Below are 17,918 nucleotides of genomic sequence, written 5' to 3'. Positions count from 1 at the left end.
CGGTCTCCCAGCCGACGGGATGGTGGCGTCGGAAGGGGGCAACTTGGCCTCGGCTCCTCAGATTGAAGAATGATGTTGCCTCTGGAGTGAAATGAAAGGTTTCATTCACCTGGTATATCAGGGAGAGTACAGGAAACTTAATAAATTCCTTGTACGCTTTCTTTCCAGCTTTAACTGACGGGCCTCGTGCTGTGCTTTGTGCCGCAGGATTTCTCCAGTTCACCTGTCCGACTCCGGCGTTTACACCTGTGTGGCCCGCAGCCCAGCTGGACAGGCAGAGCTCAGCTATGACGTGCAGGTCCAAGGTACTCCTGGGAGACAGAGGAAGTGATGTACAAACGAAACAAAATCGCACTGACGTGAAACAGGTTTTGCACGCTTTCAGGAGCCGAAGGAGCTCAGATTTATTCAGGTGATAAAGGCACTTGTGACGTGAAGGCCATTAGGCAGGTTTCTGCATTTTTTAGAAAGGCAAGCGATCTTTTTGTTTTCTTTCTGAAAGGTTTTTGTTACTTTCTCTGTGACCACATGAGACAAGCAAGGAGTGCTTTCCCTGCCCCCTGCAGGGCGTGACGAGTTAACTGCCTGTGTGAAGATGCACTTTCACATGGCGGGGAACAGAGGAAGAAGCACAGCTCTTTCAAGTCGGTCAGAGAAGCTCTGGAGGTCCCCGCTGTTACTGCCGCTAGGCTTGTGTGGGTCAGCGAGCTGCGGGGTCAGCAGCCTGAAGCTGTGCGAGATCTGAAAAGAGCTCGGAAATTTCTCTCAGTCCTGCTGGAGAGGCTTCAACGTCTCCCTCTGTGTCTGTGTGTGTGTGTGGCAGTGCCGCCCGGAGTGGATCGCTCCGAGCCCTCGGAGCAGGTGACCGTGGTGAAGGGGTCGGCGGTGACCTTTACCTGCGAGGCCCGGGGTGTCCCGCCGCCCTCGCTGTCCTGGTTCAAGGACGGCCAGCCCCTCTCGCTGCACCGCAACCTGCTGTCGGACGGGCAGGAGACCCGCCTGCGCCTGCCCGCCGTCACGCCGCACGACGCGGGGCACTACAGCTGTGTGGCCAGCAACCAGGCCGGCAGCAGCACCAAGACCTTCAACCTGACCGTGCTGGGTAAGGGAGGAGTGCCCCTCACGCCGGCGTGCGCTGCACCGACACGCACACTCACGCCGGCGTGCGCTGCACCGACACGCACACTCACGCCGGCGTGCGCTGCACCGACACGCACACTCACGCCGGGCGTGCGCTGCACCGACACGCACACTCACGCCGGGCGTGCGCTGCACCGACACGCACACTCACGCCGGGTGTATGCTGTGTGCTGTTTCTCAGTAGTAAAGGAGAATAGAAAGCATCAGCACTAGGTGTCGAGCACTAGAATTATCGCAAAAGCAAGGCATAGCAGAGCGAAGGTACGGTAGTGCATGAGTAGGGGTGTAACCCCAGTGTCCTGGCCAAACTTCCCATTGGCCCTTCCCAATCATGGCCTCCTAATAACCCCCCTCTCTGAACTGGCTCCATCACTCTGCTCTCCTCCCCACTGAGAGCTGATGTGTGGTGAGCGGACTGGCGCACTATGGCTCCTGTCGCATCATCCAGGTGGGGCTGCACACTGGTGGTGGTGGAGGGGATCCCCATTACCTGTAAAGCGCTTTGAGTGGAGTGTCCAGAAAAGCGCTATATAAGTGTAAGCAATTATTATTATTATTATCCTTCACTCTTTGTAAAGACAAAAACCCTTCAGCTCTCCGCCTGCTGCCTCTCGGGCGTGGCGCGTCCTGCCCTACCAGCGTGTCTTTCGCCCGCGCCAGTCGCCCCTGCTGCTCCTGCGGCCCCGAAGCCGGCTGGCGTTCCTAACTCTGGGCCCTCTGCGGCCGCTTCGTCTCCCCAGAGCCTCCGAAGATCTTGGCTTCCGGGTCCCCGGAGGAGGTGTCCGTCGCCGTCCACAGCCCCCTGGAGCTGGAGTGTGCGGCCGAGGGCGCCCCCCCCCCCACCCTGAGCTGGCTCAAAGACGGGCGGCCCCTGCTGGGGGCGGCGGTCACACAGAGGCAGGGGCAGCTGCTGAGGATAGGCAGGATACAGGTGGGCCCCCCGCCCGGCCAAGGGTTCGAGGCGTGGGAACTGATTGGCACTGGGAACCACTTTCCACCCGTTTTCTGGGTTACTTGCTCCCTGGGCTCGGAGATTCGTGATTTGGGGTTTGTGTGGTTGTGTTTTCTGAACCCTCTCCTGTTAAAGTGGTGCACTGTGGGAAATGCACTAAAGCAGAACCATCGTGGTTAAAGGAACAGAGCCGATACGGTGAAACCCAAGCCAAAGCTACAAAAACAGCGTGCACGCTGTCCAGAGCCAATACAGCCTGCCAGCAAAAGACACCTCAGGCTCTGTCTCAGCAGCTGGGGTCCAAACCAACACTCCAGTAGGCCCAGCGCCCCTTGACCCGTCCCCAGAGCCCCACCCTTAGCGTTGCCTCTCTTTCGCCCGTGCGCCGACAGGTGGAGGACGCGGGTCTGTACACATGTCTGGCCAGCAGCCCCGCAGGGGAGGACGGGAGGAACCACTGGATCCGGGTTCAAGGTGAGGCTTGTTCGAGGAGCGCGGCGGGTAAGAGGCACCTTTCCGCCGTGGGCCTGCCGCAAGGTGAGCGTCGGACACAGGGCTCCTGCAGGCGGGAGCAGAGGCCCATCCGAGGCATGGCGGAAGGTGACCGGGGGGGGGGGGGCGGGTAACCTCCAGCCCTCGCTCTCCTCGCTGAGCAGCAGGGGTCACAGGCCGAGCCGTAGCTCATCGGTGGTGGCACACGAGGTGGATATGATGAGGCAGTTCCAAGTAGGAGAGGACTCAAGGGGGTGGCGCTGCTGTGTTGTTCCAGTGCCCCCCACCCTGCTGGGCTCCGCGGACTCCAGGACGGTGACAGCAGTGGCCAAAGGACACCTGACCCTGGAGTGCCGGTCCGACAGCGAGCCCCCCCCCGCCATCCAGTGGCACAAGGACGGCGCCAAGCTGCAGGTGAGGGTGGGCACAGGCTCAGGGCAGCGGCTGTGTTTGAGCCTTTACTGAAAACGCCGGGGGGGAGGGAGACGCCAATGAGCCCGAGGGCTGATCAGCCCGTCTGGTGGCACCTTTAAAGGGCTAAAACTGAAAATGGCGGATGGCGGGGGGAAAAATACCCGCGGCTCGACTTTGCTCGCCTTGATAGACCTGGGCCCTTGCGGTGGGGCGCCACTCTCTCCCTGTCTCTGTCCAGCTGGGGGGGCGCGTCCAGAGTCTGGCAGGCAGTCAGTTCCTGGAGATCCAGGAGGTCGGCGCCCAGGACAGTGGGCAGTACAGCTGTGTGGCCACCAACATCGCCGGGAGCAGCCGCCTGGAATTCACCGTGGAGGTGCAAGGTGGGCAAGGTCTCCCATGTCCTGCAGGGGGCGCAGCGCCGAGGGGGCGCTGCGTTTATTTTGAATGCAAGGCTGTTGGAATCTGGTGGTATGAAGGCCTTGAAAGCGGTTTCTCCTTCTCGCGTTTTCATTCTTTTGTCGTATGAATTGGTGTTTTTTTTTCTCTGACCTGACAAAGCCTCCACTTGGGGAGAGCAGTTTTCCCACCCTCTGTGAGTCCCTGTTCATGCCTGACGGCTCCTCGTTATCCCTGCACCGCAGTGCCGCCCGGGATTCAAGCGGGCCCCTCGCTGGTCACCGCCCATGCCGGTCAGGGGGCCGTGCTGCCCTGTGTGGCTGAAGGACTGCCCGCCCCCACCGTCACATGGAGGAAAGATGGCGCCCCACTGGTCCAGGAGCACGCCAGGTCAGGACACGTTGGAGCCACAGAGCATGCTGCTAGGGAACTGGGGGGGAGTCCATCACTGGACATTCACCGAACATAAATACAGACAGCATTGAATCCTGAAGCTAGTTAGGCAGAGGACGTACCTGTGCCCTTAGATGGTAAGTTTACCTTCACTCCCAGTGAAGCCCCCTCCCCACCCCCATCTCCAGCCTCAGTCTATTCTTTCAGGTGGGGCCTGACGGCATGGGCCAATCATTTTCAGGAGACTTTAATTAACAGACCCTCATTAGGACAACCTGGATTATTTCAGGTTTCTGGAGCCCTGTCACTAGCCTCTGTAAAAATCCGCCGACAGAGTTTGAACATGTTAAATGCTCGGTGGCTAAATTTCCTCACCTCGGCTGGCATGCTCTACGTCTGTGCTGTTTGCAGTAGAGCGGATGATGCAGTGAGCAAAGAGTAGCACCCCCCCCCCCCCCCCTTAAGCCGGGAAGTCAAATTAAAATGTTACGTATTAGTACATCACCAACTTATCTTCCAGCAGGGGACCACTGTGGTATTTTGACAGCAAAGGGGATGGTGCTTTCAGAGGTATTTCAGGAAAACAAAACCCCACAGGGCCTGCGGGCTGTCTTCTGCGCCCCTGAAAGCTGCTGCTGTTGTGCCCCCTCCCCCCCAGGCTCGAGGTCCTGCCGGAGGGATCCCTGCGGATCGCCGAGGTCGGGGTGTCCGACGCCGGGCGCTTCCTCTGCACCGCCTCCAATCCCGCCGGCTCGGAGCGCAGAGGGATCGACCTGCGGGTGCACGGTACGGACCCCCTCCCCGCCGCGGCAGAGCGCCCCCTCGTGCGCGTGTCGGGCTCCGTCGCCCTTTTTTAAAGGGGAGCCGCGGGGCTGTTTTGATATTTCTGGGTTTCGAAAGAATCGGCACTGACGAGCTCATTTCAAACCACGGTGAAAGTCAAATGTACACAGTCGCTTTTAAACCTCCAATTTACACCACAAGATAGATGAAGTTTCCAGGTATGTGCAGCTCCATATTCTGTGATTCAGAACAAGGCAACCAAACCTCTGGGGAGGTGAAGCGGCCATAATTCACTATTAGCACTATACACTATAAGCAAGCAGCCTTGTGAATACATCTCCTTTAATCCAATAGGAATTTTGCTTTCTGTTTTGACCTGTTTTTTCCAACGAATACCACTTGTTAACGGCATGCAGATCATGTTGGCGCATTTCTATACTTATTCGCTCGTACGTCGCATTACATCAGTCATTACGGTGACCAGTGAGCAGGAAGGGCCGCTATTCGTGAGAGCTCAGATGCGAGTTTGCAGTACTTGCAGTACTTTCACAAAGTTCACGATGTGGTGCTGCATTCGAAATGTGTAGGATTTGTCTATAACGTCCGTGAATTTACAGTGTGGTGTGCCCGAGATTTACTGACTGGCCCGAGAGACTGGGACTGCAGCTCGGGTCACGGTCTCCGATTTGCCCTTCACTGGGGCTGGTTGTCCGCCCCCCCACCCCCCCCCCCTTGGTTCTCACCTCTCCTTTCCTCCGTGGGCGCAGTGGGTCCCTCGATCAGCCCGGGGCCCCCCAACGTGACGGTGACGGAGGGGGTGAGGGCCTCCCTCAGCTGCGAGGCCTCCGGCACGCCCCCCCCCCGGGTGACCTGGAAGAGGAACGGCTCCCCCATCGACCTCTCGCGCCAGCCAGGGGCTTACAGGTGGCTCAGTCGCTTATGTCTGGTTATCAACACCCTTACAGAGCAGCAACTGCCGTGAAGGTGGTTCACACTGATGGGTTAAAGGGGCTTATTTAAAGAAATGAATAATACCACTGCAGTGCTGCCACTCGTAGTGTTAATACGTGCAGGGGTTCAGTGTTTTCTGGCCCTCTGGGACTCACTCTGGTTTGTAATGAGATTGTGGGAGAGGTAAAGGCCTCCTATTGCCTTAGGAGATGTCACACCAATGGAAGAACAGATTGAACTGGGGTCACTGCGCAGGGTGCAGTGTTAGGTACAGTGTAAGGCCAAGTGGAATCATGGTAAAAGCGGAGCGCAGGAAGGTAGAGTATGGTAAAGCACATGTTACCTACGAACGTCGTACAGCCGTGTGAGAGCTGCAGCAGCCGCCCCGGTCCCTCACTGTTCGGTGGTTTTCCTTTCCAAGGCTGCTGTCTTCAGGCTCGCTGGTCATCACCTCCCCGGCCAGCCAGGACGAAGGCTACTTCGAGTGCACGGCAGCCAACGAGGCTGGAGAGGAGCGCAGGCTCGTCGAGGTCACCCTGCAAGGTGCTGCCCATCGCCATGCCGACCCGCGCCGACCGGACTGGAGCTTCAGCCCCCAGGGGGCGCAAGCAATTGCTGATCAGATTTTTTTTTCAACGCCTTGTTGAGTTGCATAAATGATTTGGGTTTCTTTTTTGTCAACAATCGCCGCAAGAAAGTCTGGGTTAATCTCCAGTCCACCTCGGCCAGAGGTGCTGCTCCACACTGCCTCTTTTCCAGCTTGTGCTCAAACAAAAATTTGTGCAAGGAAAATATTTAAGCATTTCCTGTGACAGAGTGCATGAAACGCCCTTGGCTTTTAAAACAATACGTATAAATATTTAGGCTATTGATTCAGCTATGGCAGGGTGCTTTCTTGTAGTAAACTGGGAATTGTGTGAATTTCTTCTCCTTCGATGCCCATCATCTCGTTCCCTCTCTCTCTCCTCCTGCTGGGCGCAGTCCCACCTTCCATTGAGGATGATGTCACTGTGGTCACGGCGACCACGATGTCCCCCGTGATTCTCCCCTGCCACGTCACGGGGCGTCCTGAGCCAGAGGTCAGCTGGACAAAGAGTGGAGCACGGCTGGGCAGCAGAGGTGGCAGCTATAGGATCCTGCCCACAGGTAAGCACCATTCACATTCACATCTCAAAAAATGATTACAATTCTATTTTTTGCTTTAGGGCAAAATTCATTCTGGTTATCAATATCCTCTAACTTCATGTTCCAAAACCTGAACGAAAGAATTTGGGGGTAGGGGCAGTTTTACTGGAGAGCAGATTGGGTGTCCTAAGCATCCGGAGCTTGAGTTGTCACTGGGATGGACAAGGAGATGACCTCTGTGCCCCCCCCCCCCAGGTGTCCTGGAGATCACAGCTGTGACCCCCAGCCATGCAGGAAGATACACCTGCTCTGCCCGCAACGCCGCTGGGGTGGCCTACAAGCACATCACCCTAACTGTGCACGGTAAGTGACGGCACACACTGGAGCAGGGCAGCCAGGGGGGGGGGAGGTGAACACGGCAGCGTGTGGCGTTAAGCCCGTGGCGGTTCCGCGCGGTCTCGTGCCCTCCGCCAGCCCGTTCCGTCCCGCATCACCTGGGGCGCGAACCCGGGCCTCCGGCGGAACACAACAGGGAACCAGCCGAGCGAGCTAAAGGAGACCCCCCCCAGCCCAGGCGGCTGAGGTCCCTGCTACGCCCAGGGAGGGCGATGACATCACCGCGCCCGAACGAGCTCCGCTACAGCTTGTGCAGCTGACAGTTTATATGATCCAGCAGTTTACTTTCTCATGCCTCTTGAATATTGCCGAAACCCAGGAGTTTACAAGGGAACCGTTTCCCCTGTGTTGTCCAATGGGCCTTTTCTTTCTGCTACACAGATGGTTGAGCCACAACTTTAGATAGAACATGTTCTGTTGACCTGATAATAACAAGAAAATGAGATTGGGCATTGAACCATAGCTCAGAGTTGTGCCATTTTGCCTTTAACACCGATTAAAAGAGATAAGTGGTCCTAAACCCATTACATTAACTACAGACATACTACATTACCTAAAGTACAGTAACAGGCAATTTGCCCTGTTATGGTATGACTCCAACTACATATGAACTACAATTTTTTTTATTGAGTTTGCAAAAACTCTTATCAGTTGCTCATTCTTTATTGCTTGCTGGGAATACAGCAGTATGGCAGCAGAGGTTCCTGAAAGTCGGGGCTATTGGGTTAATCACGCTCGACACCTCGATAGTGCCGAGGTGCAAAGCCTCGGTACGTGCCATAATTGTGATGCTTCTGCCCAGAACCCCCAGAGGTGCAGCCAATGGCAGAGTCAGTGCAGGTGGTGCTGAACCATGGGATTGTACTGCCTTGCGAGGTCCACGGTTACCCCAGACCCACCGTCACCTGGCAACGAGAAGGGGTTCCCATAGTAACAGGTAAGGATGGGGGAACGCCTTCTGTCAGCCACTTCCCTCCTTATCACAGTTTTCCAATCTGTCGGCACCTCCATTTGTTTCCCCTGTCTCTCTTCTCCCACAGTTGTCTGTTTTTTTGTTTTGCCCCTAGACGTGCCCCTCTCACCTCCCCGTCTCCCTCTTCCTGCAGGCCCACGGCTAGCTGTGCTGCCCAACGGGGCGTTGCAGCTGTCCCGCGTGACGCTGGGGGATGCCGGTACCTACCAGTGCCTGGCGCAGAATGACGCCGGCACATCCGTGGGGAGGACGCGTCTGGTCCTGCAGGGTATGAGGGTGCCGCCTGAGGGAGGGGGGAAGGGGGAAAGGAGTACTCCAAGTGTGCCGAGACTCCCGTCCTGTCCCGACACGTTCAAGGATCGACGATGTTGCAACAGAGATTAGTTCTGGATCCCGAGATGAAGTTAAGCAGATTCGTTTTATTGCATGCAAGGAACAATAAAATCGAAGTCTTGTTCAAAGTGCCGGTACAAAACTTCCAGAGGTCGAGGTGCTCAGACAGTTCACAGACCAAATGGTCAGTGTTAGGTTTCCTTCCTTGAGAAGGGGGGCATCTGGAATCCTTATCATTTATCCCCCTTTCCTGCCACATCTCGAAGCCTGGAATGTCTTGTGTCACAAGAAGTCCAGTCCTTGTGCAGAAAGGAATCAGTTAACCCCTTCTTCACATCTTGTATCTTTCTTCAACGACAACAGACAAAGAGAAGCCCCCTTTGTGCCAAATGAATGGTCAAATTAGACCAATAAGGCATGAAACTTTAGGGCACAAAAGTTTTAGTTTTAAAGGAAAAGGAATTTTCTTCTTAGATGTGGGTACAGCTATGCGTCTTGTATTAAGCCATGAAGGAGAACGATCACCCGCTTTCCATGAATGACTGAACAGCCGCACGTGTGCCGGATTTCAGTTCCTCCGGTGCTGTCGGCCCCCGCGCTGGAGTACACGGTGGTGTTAAGCCAGCCGGTCAGCTTGCTGTGCGCCGCAGACGGACAGCCCCAGCCGGAGGTGGCCTGGCTGAGGGAGGGGCGCCCCCTGCTGGACGGCGCCCGGCACAGGGCCTTTGCCAACGGGACGCTGAGGATCGAGCCCACGCAGCGCGGAGACGCGGGCCGGTACACCTGCACTGCCAGCAACCCCGCGGGCAGCTCCAGTCTGGACCTGAGGCTGCTCGTTCACGGTGAGAGACCGGCCGCGTTGGGACAGGACGTGACAGCAGTGTTCAGTGACTGGCATTCAGATGTCTGAGCTGAACACTGGCTGATTGAATTTAACAAAAACCCAATGAAAGTACTCTATCATCTTTTAAACTGGAACATTTATGGAATGTGAGCTAGCCCGGTGTTTCTGCTTTATTGAGTGCTGTGGGCAGACTATTGAGGTGCTCAATAATTACTTCATAATAATAACTAACTTCATAATAATAATCATCATCAGCATCATCATCGTTGTCTCCGGGTAGCACAGTCTTTCGGCTGGTATCTTAAAATAAGGCGTGTATCTTTTTATCACGCGCAGGTTCTAGAAGTGGGGTATCTTTTCCTTCGAGGGGTCTCTGACCCCTGGGTGAACCACCTTGGGTCTCCCATCCCATCTTATTCCCATTCATTCCCTTGCAACTCTTTTCTCCCAGCTAATTATTTAAGTGTTGGTCAAGTTGAGTTGGAACAAAAGACTGGCGGGTCTCAGAATGGATCAGCCCCCGTTGCAGCAACAACGTCCCCGTTGTTTTGACGCACCCAGGGGGCCGGGCGATTCTGTCTTTTTTTCCCTCCTTCCTGCTGCGCTGTGGACGACCTCGTGCTGTCTCCTCTGTGCCCGTAGCGCCACCCGTGATCCCGGCCGGCAAGCCGGAGGCTTCTGTCATCCAGGGCTTCCAGGCCCTCCTGCCCTGTGCGGCCCAGGGGGTGCCCGAGCCCGCGGTATCGTGGGAGAAGGATGGCGCGGTGGTGCCCGACCTGCCGGGGAAGTTCACCGTGCTGCGGTCTGGGGAGCTCATAGTCGAGCAGGCAGAGGTAGGAGGTTACTGTGCTCGTACTGTAGGTAGCTTAGGTCCCCTTTTCAGGCCATCAAGGCGCATGGGGGGACAAGGGCCACCATTGTTTCTCAATGGCGGTGGAGGTGGAGGTGATGTGGTCAGCATCACGCTCCGGCCGGCCTGTTATCCCGGGAAGGGTAAACCTCCGGTACTCACTTGGAAAGCAGGCTGAGTGGACCGGGGAGCCGTCTGGAAGGGATTAGAGCAAGCTGGCCCCTACCTGGGATTGAACCCGGGACCTTCCGGTCAGGAGCCAGACGCCCTTGCCCTCTGAGCTACCACAATTCCCCTGCGTCATCCTGCGCTGTGCAAATGACTCCTGCTCCATCGCCTTTGGCTTGGACGGTGTGCACGATACTATTCATTTACACCGAGCTTAGTCTGCAGTGAAAGCTAAGGATCTCCTCCAGTGCTGTGTTCCTGTTGGCAGCCGGGAGATGCTGGCACCTACACCTGCGTGGCAGTGAACGCCGCCGGCACGGCCCGCCGCCACGCCCGCCTCTCCGTGAACGTGCGCCCCGTGCTCAAGGAGCTGCCCGGCGACGTGACCCTGAACAAGGGGCAGCGCCTCGTCCTCTCCTGCCACGCCCAGGGGGCACCCACCCCGACCATCTCCTGGACCGTCAACAACAAGCCCCTGCCAGGTACAGCAGCCGAGGCCAGCTGTGGCACGGGCTGGGGGCAATTAAGTAATTAAGAACTGAAGGGAAATGAGAATCTGGAAGCCCTGCAGTACCGGGGCTGAGAGTGACGGGGAAAAGGTGGGATTTGGATCAGGGAAGTCCACTGTGGCCTGGCTGTATTCCGTGCCCTGCTCTATGTTTTTAATGGACTTCTGGCCCCCGATCGTCCGTCTGCTGGGATAATCCTGGCAGCCTCACTTTAAAGGGCCACCGAGCCAGCTGCTTTGAGGCCTACACTTCAAAGTGTTCACAGTTCAGGACGCTGGTTTTTGGGAAAGCCCGTGAAACTGACCATGATGGGTGGTCATTCTAGGACAAGGGAGGCTCCTCGAGGCTCCAGGGTCCTGCAGGTGTCACGCTCTGATTTTTTTTCACAAATAGGTTCTTTGAAATAACGGAATAAAGAAAGTTGGCAAACAGGCGATTGGACTTAACAATCAGAGTCATTGCAATTGAAGTCTGTTAGGTAATTAAGACCCGGGTCTGAACCCGAACCGCAGAGCCCCCTGCTGGCCGTGCCCGCGCCGCGGTCTGACGGGGGTGTCACTTGGCTCCCTCAGGACCCTCCTCGGTGGACGGCAGGAGCTCCGTGGTCATCGAGAGCGCCGCCGGCGGAGACTCGGGCACCTACGTGTGCGTGGCAGAGAACCGCGCGGGCGCCGTCCGGGCGCTGGCCTTCGTCCGCGTCAGGGGTAGGAGCGCGGCCGCCGCGGCGACGTGGGATCCGTGAGCGGAGCGACAAAGGGCCACGGGCCCCCCGTGTCGGGGTTCCCGGCACGCGTACCTCGCCTGACGCAGGATCGCGAGCACCGGCTCCCCGTTTACCCACAAGTCCCTGACTGCCTGTTCTGATGTATTGCAGCGTCTGCAGGGGACGATCCGGTGCTCCATAAACTATTAAAAATAAACCTAGTTATGCAACAATCACAGATTTGTGCATAACAATTTTATAACGGTTAAAACGAGTGTATAACACTGGTGCGGTATTAAACATAGCGCCCTCACAGATCTGGGTCCCTGGGTTCAACTCCAGACCTGGGGTGCTGTCTGCGTGGAGTTTGCGTGGTCTCCCCATACTTGTAGGTTAATTGGCTTCTGGGAAAATTGCCCCTGGTGTGTGTTTGTGTCTGTGTGTGCCCTGCAGTGGACTGGTGTCCCATCCAGGGGGTATCCAGCCGCGCCACTGTTCTTTGCTGGGAGAGACCCCAGCTCCACCCATGTGTGAACCTCTGCTGGTTAGACAATGGATGGATTGGGTCTGCAGAGAACCGCCACTTTCGCGAGTGGAGTTACAGTCTTACGTTCTCTTCATGAAGTGAAACATGGATCTCGTTTTCCCCCCGTGTCTTTTAGAGCCCCCGGTTCTGGACGGGACGTCCCACAGCTCCCAGACGGAGCCCCTTGGGGGCAACGCCCTGCTGGACTGCGTGGCGCGGGGAGACCCCGCCCCCACCCTGCGCTGGCACAGGGAGGGGCAGCCCCTGAGCGGGACCCTCCGGGTGCACCAGCTGCACAACGGCTCCCTGGCCATCTACGGCGTGGCGGTAACCGCATCGGGTGTCCACCAAGGGCGCATTCACGGAATCGTGACGGTGTATTGCTCCCCACTTCCTCGGTTCTCCAAATCCCCAGGGAAAATAAATCAATCTGGGCCGCTTGGCCTGAGCTTAGCTGGCCAGCGTAACTGTTGTGAACAGTTGTGATCAAGTGACCTGCTACTCTAGCAAGTGAAGGAGCGCGTCCCATTCTGTCCAATAGTGAAGGAGCACTCTTGGGACTCTTCCTGTACTGTGTTAAGTTACAGTATGTTGCTGTATACAGCCCGTGGCAGTTTAGATATATTCAGGATATTCTGTGCCCTGTGTTGTGTCACTTACTGTGCTATGTGGACTATTTTAGCAGCACACTACACTGTAGGATTGCAGTCAAAAAATGTCAGTTTTGAGCAAATTCCTCCCCCACCGAGTTATCATTGTGTGACGATACCTGCCCGATTTAGGGTTAGATATTTCAAACTTTGCCTTTAAAGTTTATTCTTTAATTGAACCTCCATTTCAACCGCTTTGCGAAGCCGGAGCCACTGCCCCGGGCTTCGATTCAGGGAGCGAAACCCATCACAAGCAGGATGATCCGAAAGCAGTGCCGGTGCGGAGTGGGGGGGGTGGCGTGTGACGTGATAATGCCAGGCACTGCGGCGCTGACGGGCGAGGGCGCAACTCCAGTGACGCGCCGCGGCGATAAGTACCGCGTGCTGGGCCCTGGGGCCTCCCCGTCCTGGTCCGATCCGTGCTCTCAGACCCGCTGTCTCGGCCTGTGCGTTGCAGAGCGGGGATGCCGGGGAGTACCGCTGCGCGGCGGAGAGCGAGGCCGGCGCGGCGGAGAGGACGGTCCTCCTCAGGGTGCAGGGTGAGGCCGCGCCCCGTTGAGATCCATCTCGGAGATCTGAGGGGGGGGGGGAGGGAGGGCATCGGGTACACCCATGTGCACAGTAAGAGCTGGCAGCGGTATACCGTTGGCAAAGGGGAGAGGGGAAATGCACTACAGCAGTGAAATCGTGGTAAAAACGTGGCACAACTGGCGTAGCTGCCATGACAAAACTACAGTGAAGGTTTAACGATTGTCACTGGCATAACTGGCTTGCCATGGTGTATTGTAACTGGGTGCGCCTCTGGCCGGATTGCCGTAGTGTGTAGACAGTGTGGACGTTCTGCATACACAAGTGTAGCAGGCAGCACTCTGTTGGTTTTCAGTACACAAAACGACTTTGCCGCTTTCTCCTGCTGTTGATTACGGTTGTGATCAAGTGACCTGCTACTCTTGCAAGTGAAGGGGCGCGTCCCATTCTGTCCAATAGTGAAGGAGCACTCTTGGGACTCTTCCTGTACTGTGTTAAGTTACAGTATGTTGCTGTATACAGCACGTGGCAGTTCAGATATATTCAGGATATCCTGTGCCCCGTGTTGTGTCACTTCCTGTGCTATGTGGACTTTTTTTCAAACACTCTCAACCAGGTATTTTGCAGGAGGTTAATAATTTTATCATTCGGTAATTGTTGCAAACTGATATCCCTTTCGAAAAAAGCCATGAGCACAACATACAGCATGTGTAATAACTGGAGAGTGGGGAACATGTCAATGTTGGCGTGAAACTGTGAGCAGTGAAGTTCTGACAGCCGGCTCTGTCTTGGCCTCCCGCAGTTCCTGGGGGGTATTCCAACTGGCTGGAGTGGGGTCCCTGCAGCGTCACCTGTGGGCGGGGCGTCCAGGAGCGAATCAGATTGTGCAACAATCCGGCCCCGGCCAATGGCGGCAGGCAGTGTGAGGGGAGGAGTCTGGATTCCAGGAGCTGTCAGGCTAAACTCTGCCCAGGTGCTGGCGTCACAGCGAAAAATATTTGACTTATTACGCATTTAATGGGGGAACTGCAGTCCTGATTTCTCAGACCGGTTATTAAACCTCAGTAACAAAATGAATTCGTTAACGACGTAGAAAAGAATGACGAATTTCGAATTGAGCACAAAATCGTGCACTTTGTGAAAGTACTGCAAAGTCACCATGTTTTCACAAACTCACATATGAGTTCCCATGAATTGTGACGTGAAGCAGCCCTACCTGCTCATTAGTCACCATCTTGACGAATGTACTGCGATGCACGGGCATATCAGTACAGGTCGTGCAGCAGAAGTTTCACCGAAGAAATGATCCAGCGTGATCTGCGTGCAAACTTATCAAGTAAGTAAGATTTGTCTGCAAAACCGCATGGAAGTCGAGAGCAGTATTTCTAATTGGATTAAAAGAGCTGTATTCACAGGCCTGCTTGTTTACAATGTAACAGGGCTGCAGCACCTCACCGGAAGTGTTGTTGCCTCTTTCTGAATTGCAGAACGTGGCGCTGCGCACACCTGGAAATGTTGTAAATTGCAGGTTTTAGCACTTAATGTGCACATTTTACTTTCAACGTGGTTTGAAATGACTCATCAACGCCAATTCTTTCTAACCCCGAAATATTTAAAAAGTGTTGCCGTTCCCCTTTAGATGAACACAAAAATCCATTACAATACAGTACTCTGGTGAGGGGCTCTGTTGGTTTCGAACCACTTATTAAAATCACCCCACCGCCCTACGTCTCCTGGATGCCTTCCCAAGCTCCTCTGCGCTCACGGTCCCTTGCCGCCTCTTCGCCGTGTTGCTTTCCCCAAGGAGCCGTTCCCCAGAGGGCGAGGGGCAGCCTGATCGGGATGGTGAACGATCGAGAGTTTGGCGTGGCGTATCTGGATGCCAACGTCACGGCGCGCCCCGAGGACAGCGGGAGCAGGCTGCAGGCCCGCGTAGGGAACCTCCCGGGCTCAGTAGGTGAGCGCTCCGACCGGAGCCGCGGGACCGTCCCACACCAGGGGGTCCCCCGCAGGAGGGGGGGCCGGGCGAGCGGCGCTGACGGGGCTGCCAACCCTCTCTGCTCTTCCCTCAGGGCCCCTGCTGCGGGTGCTGGTGTCCGTGTTCGCCCCCATCTACTGGACGACGGTGCTGCAGGCCGGCGAGTCCCGGAACGGCTTTGCTCTGACCCGGGGCGTGTTCAGGCAGGAGTCTCAGGTGGAGTTCGAGACAGGTGAGAGTGGAGGGGAGGGAGGAAGGAGCAGGAGCTATCGCACAGGTGTGCAGTGCCCCCTGCCATGCCAAGGCACAGATGGACTGGGGAACAAGGACTGTGGGGCCCCTCGTGCTGCAAAGCATCCACTGGTGCTGTGGTTGTCAGATTGTGGTTGCCACAAGCTATCAGGTTACTGACCCCCTACCCCTACCACTGGCTCACACTGATGTTTCGTTTTTAATTTATTTAATTTGTATGCTTTTCAACTTGTTGTTCCTGCCGCTGCTGTTCTGTGTTCATGTTTTCTGTGATTGTGTCTTCGTATTGGAGCGCACATGCAAATAAGCATTTCCTTGCACTTCTGCACGATGACAATAAACTGACCTGAACGGGTTGTGCCTAGACGAGGTTGTGGAGTGGAGGTGGCACTGAACCAGTTAGAGGCCTGTGCAGCTTCCACTCTCTGCCCGTGCTCTGACGACGCCGTGCCGCTCTCCACCTTTGACCTTGTGACCCTGTCTGTGTCCAGGAGAGGTCCTCCGCTTGACCCATGTGGCCCGGGGCCTGGATGCAGAGGGAGTCCTCCTGGTGGACGTCGTCATCAACGGCTTCGTGCCCAGGGCACTGGCCGGAGCTCAGCTCACGCTGCAGGTCAGTCCTGATGACCTCCGTAGAAACCAAGAAATTCGAGCCTGAAGTGTTCGTCCATCCAGCCAAGCTTTATTGCATGCATACAAGGAACTACAATAAGCACCATAATAGTTATAGTACCGATCGCAGCTCAAAGGGGATATGGTCCTACAGAACTTAAATATACGTTTCCCCCTCTCCTCCTCCCCCCTCCTGTCTTTGATGTAACCGAAGGAAATAGAAACCTTCCTTTGTCATCAGGAGTTTAGTGTAAACATCTACCATTTGGGTAAACATTCACCATTTGGGGGTAAGTACAGGGGGAGAAAGCCTCTGCGATCAAGCAGGTGTGATGGTTACAGTTCAGCATGTAAAAGCCGTTAGCAGGCTCCATCACCTCTGACCCCTGGGTGACCCTTAACTCACAAGTTGACCCTCCCGCCTACCAAGCTACTTGGATAAGCCACTAAAAAGTGTTCAGCAACGTGTTGTGAAGCGTTCAGGTTGGGAGACCGTAATCTCTCCAGGTGAAGCTCGGGGAGGGGGGGTGAAATCGGCTGCAAACCATAAACAGCTCTACAACAGCTGTAAATCATGTTGAAGGTTTTCTGTATTCCTGTAGTCCTTCCTCTCAGCAGCTGGCTATTGCTAAACTGGGCACAGTCCTAGCAGGCACCTCCATGTGTGCGCGAGAGCCAGCAGCTCGTCGGATTAGAGCTCTTCCTGGTTTCCCTGGGGGTTAAGGGGTTTACAGAGCCTTACTTACCCACTCATTGACTTGCCTGTAAATCCTGTATACACATATACATACTATACTTTTGTATATGCAAGCGGATATGCAAATATACAGTACTGTCTGACTTATTGCACTATACATTGTGTTTTAAAATAGAATTTCTCCTGTAGTGTTAACCAAAACCGCTAGGGTAGGGTTCACAGAGGTCCTATGTTATAAAAGTATGTTATTACAGCCATATTTGTTTTCAGCTGTAGAAGCATGTTTTTGACTGTGCTCTTCTCTCTCCTCAAGGGCTTCAGGGAGTCCTATGTGCAGACTGGGCCAGGGCAGCTCTACGCCTGGTCCTCACAGCGCCCCCTAGTGAACGGTGCCCCTGTGTCACTGCGCTGTAACCACTCGGTGATCTACGAGGCGGGGGGCGACCGGCAGGGACCCCTGCTGCAGGTCCTGAGGGTCTCCACCGTCACGGGGGTCTACAGCCACCACACAGAAGCCATGGACTTCCATCTGACTGCCTCGCTGGAGCCTCCAGGTCAGTCCGGCCTCCGATTAGATGCAAGAATAAAACAAGTGTTTATGGAAATAGTCATCCCATCGGATGAGCTGGCACTGTCCAGACGTGGATTAGATCCCAACTGTGATAGAGCCAACAATCACATTGTTTTTTCCTGGTACAGCACATGACAGCAGGTTGCTTTCCCAATGGAATACTGACTCCAGGGTGTGGGATTGGAGTGTCTGACTGGCTGGGTTGACTTAGGTTTGGTTACTTTGAGGTGTAATGTTGTAGCCACATTATAAACACAGAGATGTTAGACCATCATGAAATTCCAAGCCGGCAAATGAACATCCAACATCGAGGCACTGTTGAGTGAAGACTATTTTTTAACTGTTTTTACAGCATCCCCCAGTGTCTGCAATGCAGTATTGCCTCTGCATCACTGCAATAAAGTGCGTCTTTTGTCATGATGCTGCCAGAGAGTTGATGAGTCAGCTGGGCTGGTGTAGCCTCTGTATCTAGTGTGGCGTCTACGAAGGCGCTATTCTGGCTGCATCAGACATCAGACACCAAATAGAGCGCGAGGCCGAGCTGATTTCTTGCTTTTGCAGTCAGACCATCAGTTAACGAGGCTCTGCACTCCTGTAAAGACCGGGCCTCTGTGCTGAGGCATGGTGGATGTTGCCTGGCGTGGGAAGCCCCTGCACAGGCAGGAGGGCTTCGTTAACATTC

The 17,918-nt window shown here is 55.3% G+C and overlaps 1 protein-coding gene across 2 annotated transcripts in view; it reads left to right on the top strand.

Annotated features, from left to right (window-relative positions):
- Positions 1 to 17,918, top strand: part of hmcn2 (hemicentin 2) — a 73,796-nt gene that overhangs the window by 47,628 nt on the left and 8,250 nt on the right. For both annotated transcript variants that reach the window (XM_088614797.1, XM_088614796.1), the window contains exons 47-71: positions 208 to 305; positions 824 to 1,102; positions 1,881 to 2,071; positions 2,485 to 2,566; positions 2,862 to 2,998; positions 3,237 to 3,378; positions 3,640 to 3,784; positions 4,446 to 4,573; positions 5,338 to 5,494; positions 5,943 to 6,064; positions 6,503 to 6,667; positions 6,902 to 7,009; positions 7,845 to 7,979; positions 8,149 to 8,283; positions 8,921 to 9,190; positions 9,835 to 10,025; positions 10,479 to 10,692; positions 11,292 to 11,423; positions 12,085 to 12,275; positions 13,056 to 13,137; positions 13,929 to 14,099; positions 14,931 to 15,083; positions 15,199 to 15,336; positions 15,848 to 15,969; positions 16,979 to 17,219. In XM_088614797.1, the coding sequence (XP_088470923.1) occupies positions 208 to 305; positions 824 to 1,102; positions 1,881 to 2,071; positions 2,485 to 2,566; positions 2,862 to 2,998; positions 3,237 to 3,378; positions 3,640 to 3,784; positions 4,446 to 4,573; positions 5,338 to 5,494; positions 5,943 to 6,064; positions 6,503 to 6,667; positions 6,902 to 7,009; positions 7,845 to 7,979; positions 8,149 to 8,283; positions 8,921 to 9,190; positions 9,835 to 10,025; positions 10,479 to 10,692; positions 11,292 to 11,423; positions 12,085 to 12,275; positions 13,056 to 13,137; positions 13,929 to 14,099; positions 14,931 to 15,083; positions 15,199 to 15,336; positions 15,848 to 15,969; positions 16,979 to 17,219 (3,929 nt within the window). The remainder of the gene's footprint in view (positions 1 to 207; positions 306 to 823; positions 1,103 to 1,880; positions 2,072 to 2,484; positions 2,567 to 2,861; positions 2,999 to 3,236; positions 3,379 to 3,639; positions 3,785 to 4,445; positions 4,574 to 5,337; positions 5,495 to 5,942; positions 6,065 to 6,502; positions 6,668 to 6,901; positions 7,010 to 7,844; positions 7,980 to 8,148; positions 8,284 to 8,920; positions 9,191 to 9,834; positions 10,026 to 10,478; positions 10,693 to 11,291; positions 11,424 to 12,084; positions 12,276 to 13,055; positions 13,138 to 13,928; positions 14,100 to 14,930; positions 15,084 to 15,198; positions 15,337 to 15,847; positions 15,970 to 16,978; positions 17,220 to 17,918) is intronic.

Source organism: Lepisosteus platostomus, chromosome 21 (assembly GCF_059453375.1).
Source record: "Lepisosteus platostomus isolate fLepPlt1 chromosome 21, fLepPlt1.hap1, whole genome shotgun sequence".
In the NCBI taxonomy this organism is placed as follows: Eukaryota; Metazoa; Chordata; class Actinopteri; order Semionotiformes; family Lepisosteidae; genus Lepisosteus; species Lepisosteus platostomus.
This window is presented reverse-complemented; position numbering and strand designations above follow the sequence as displayed.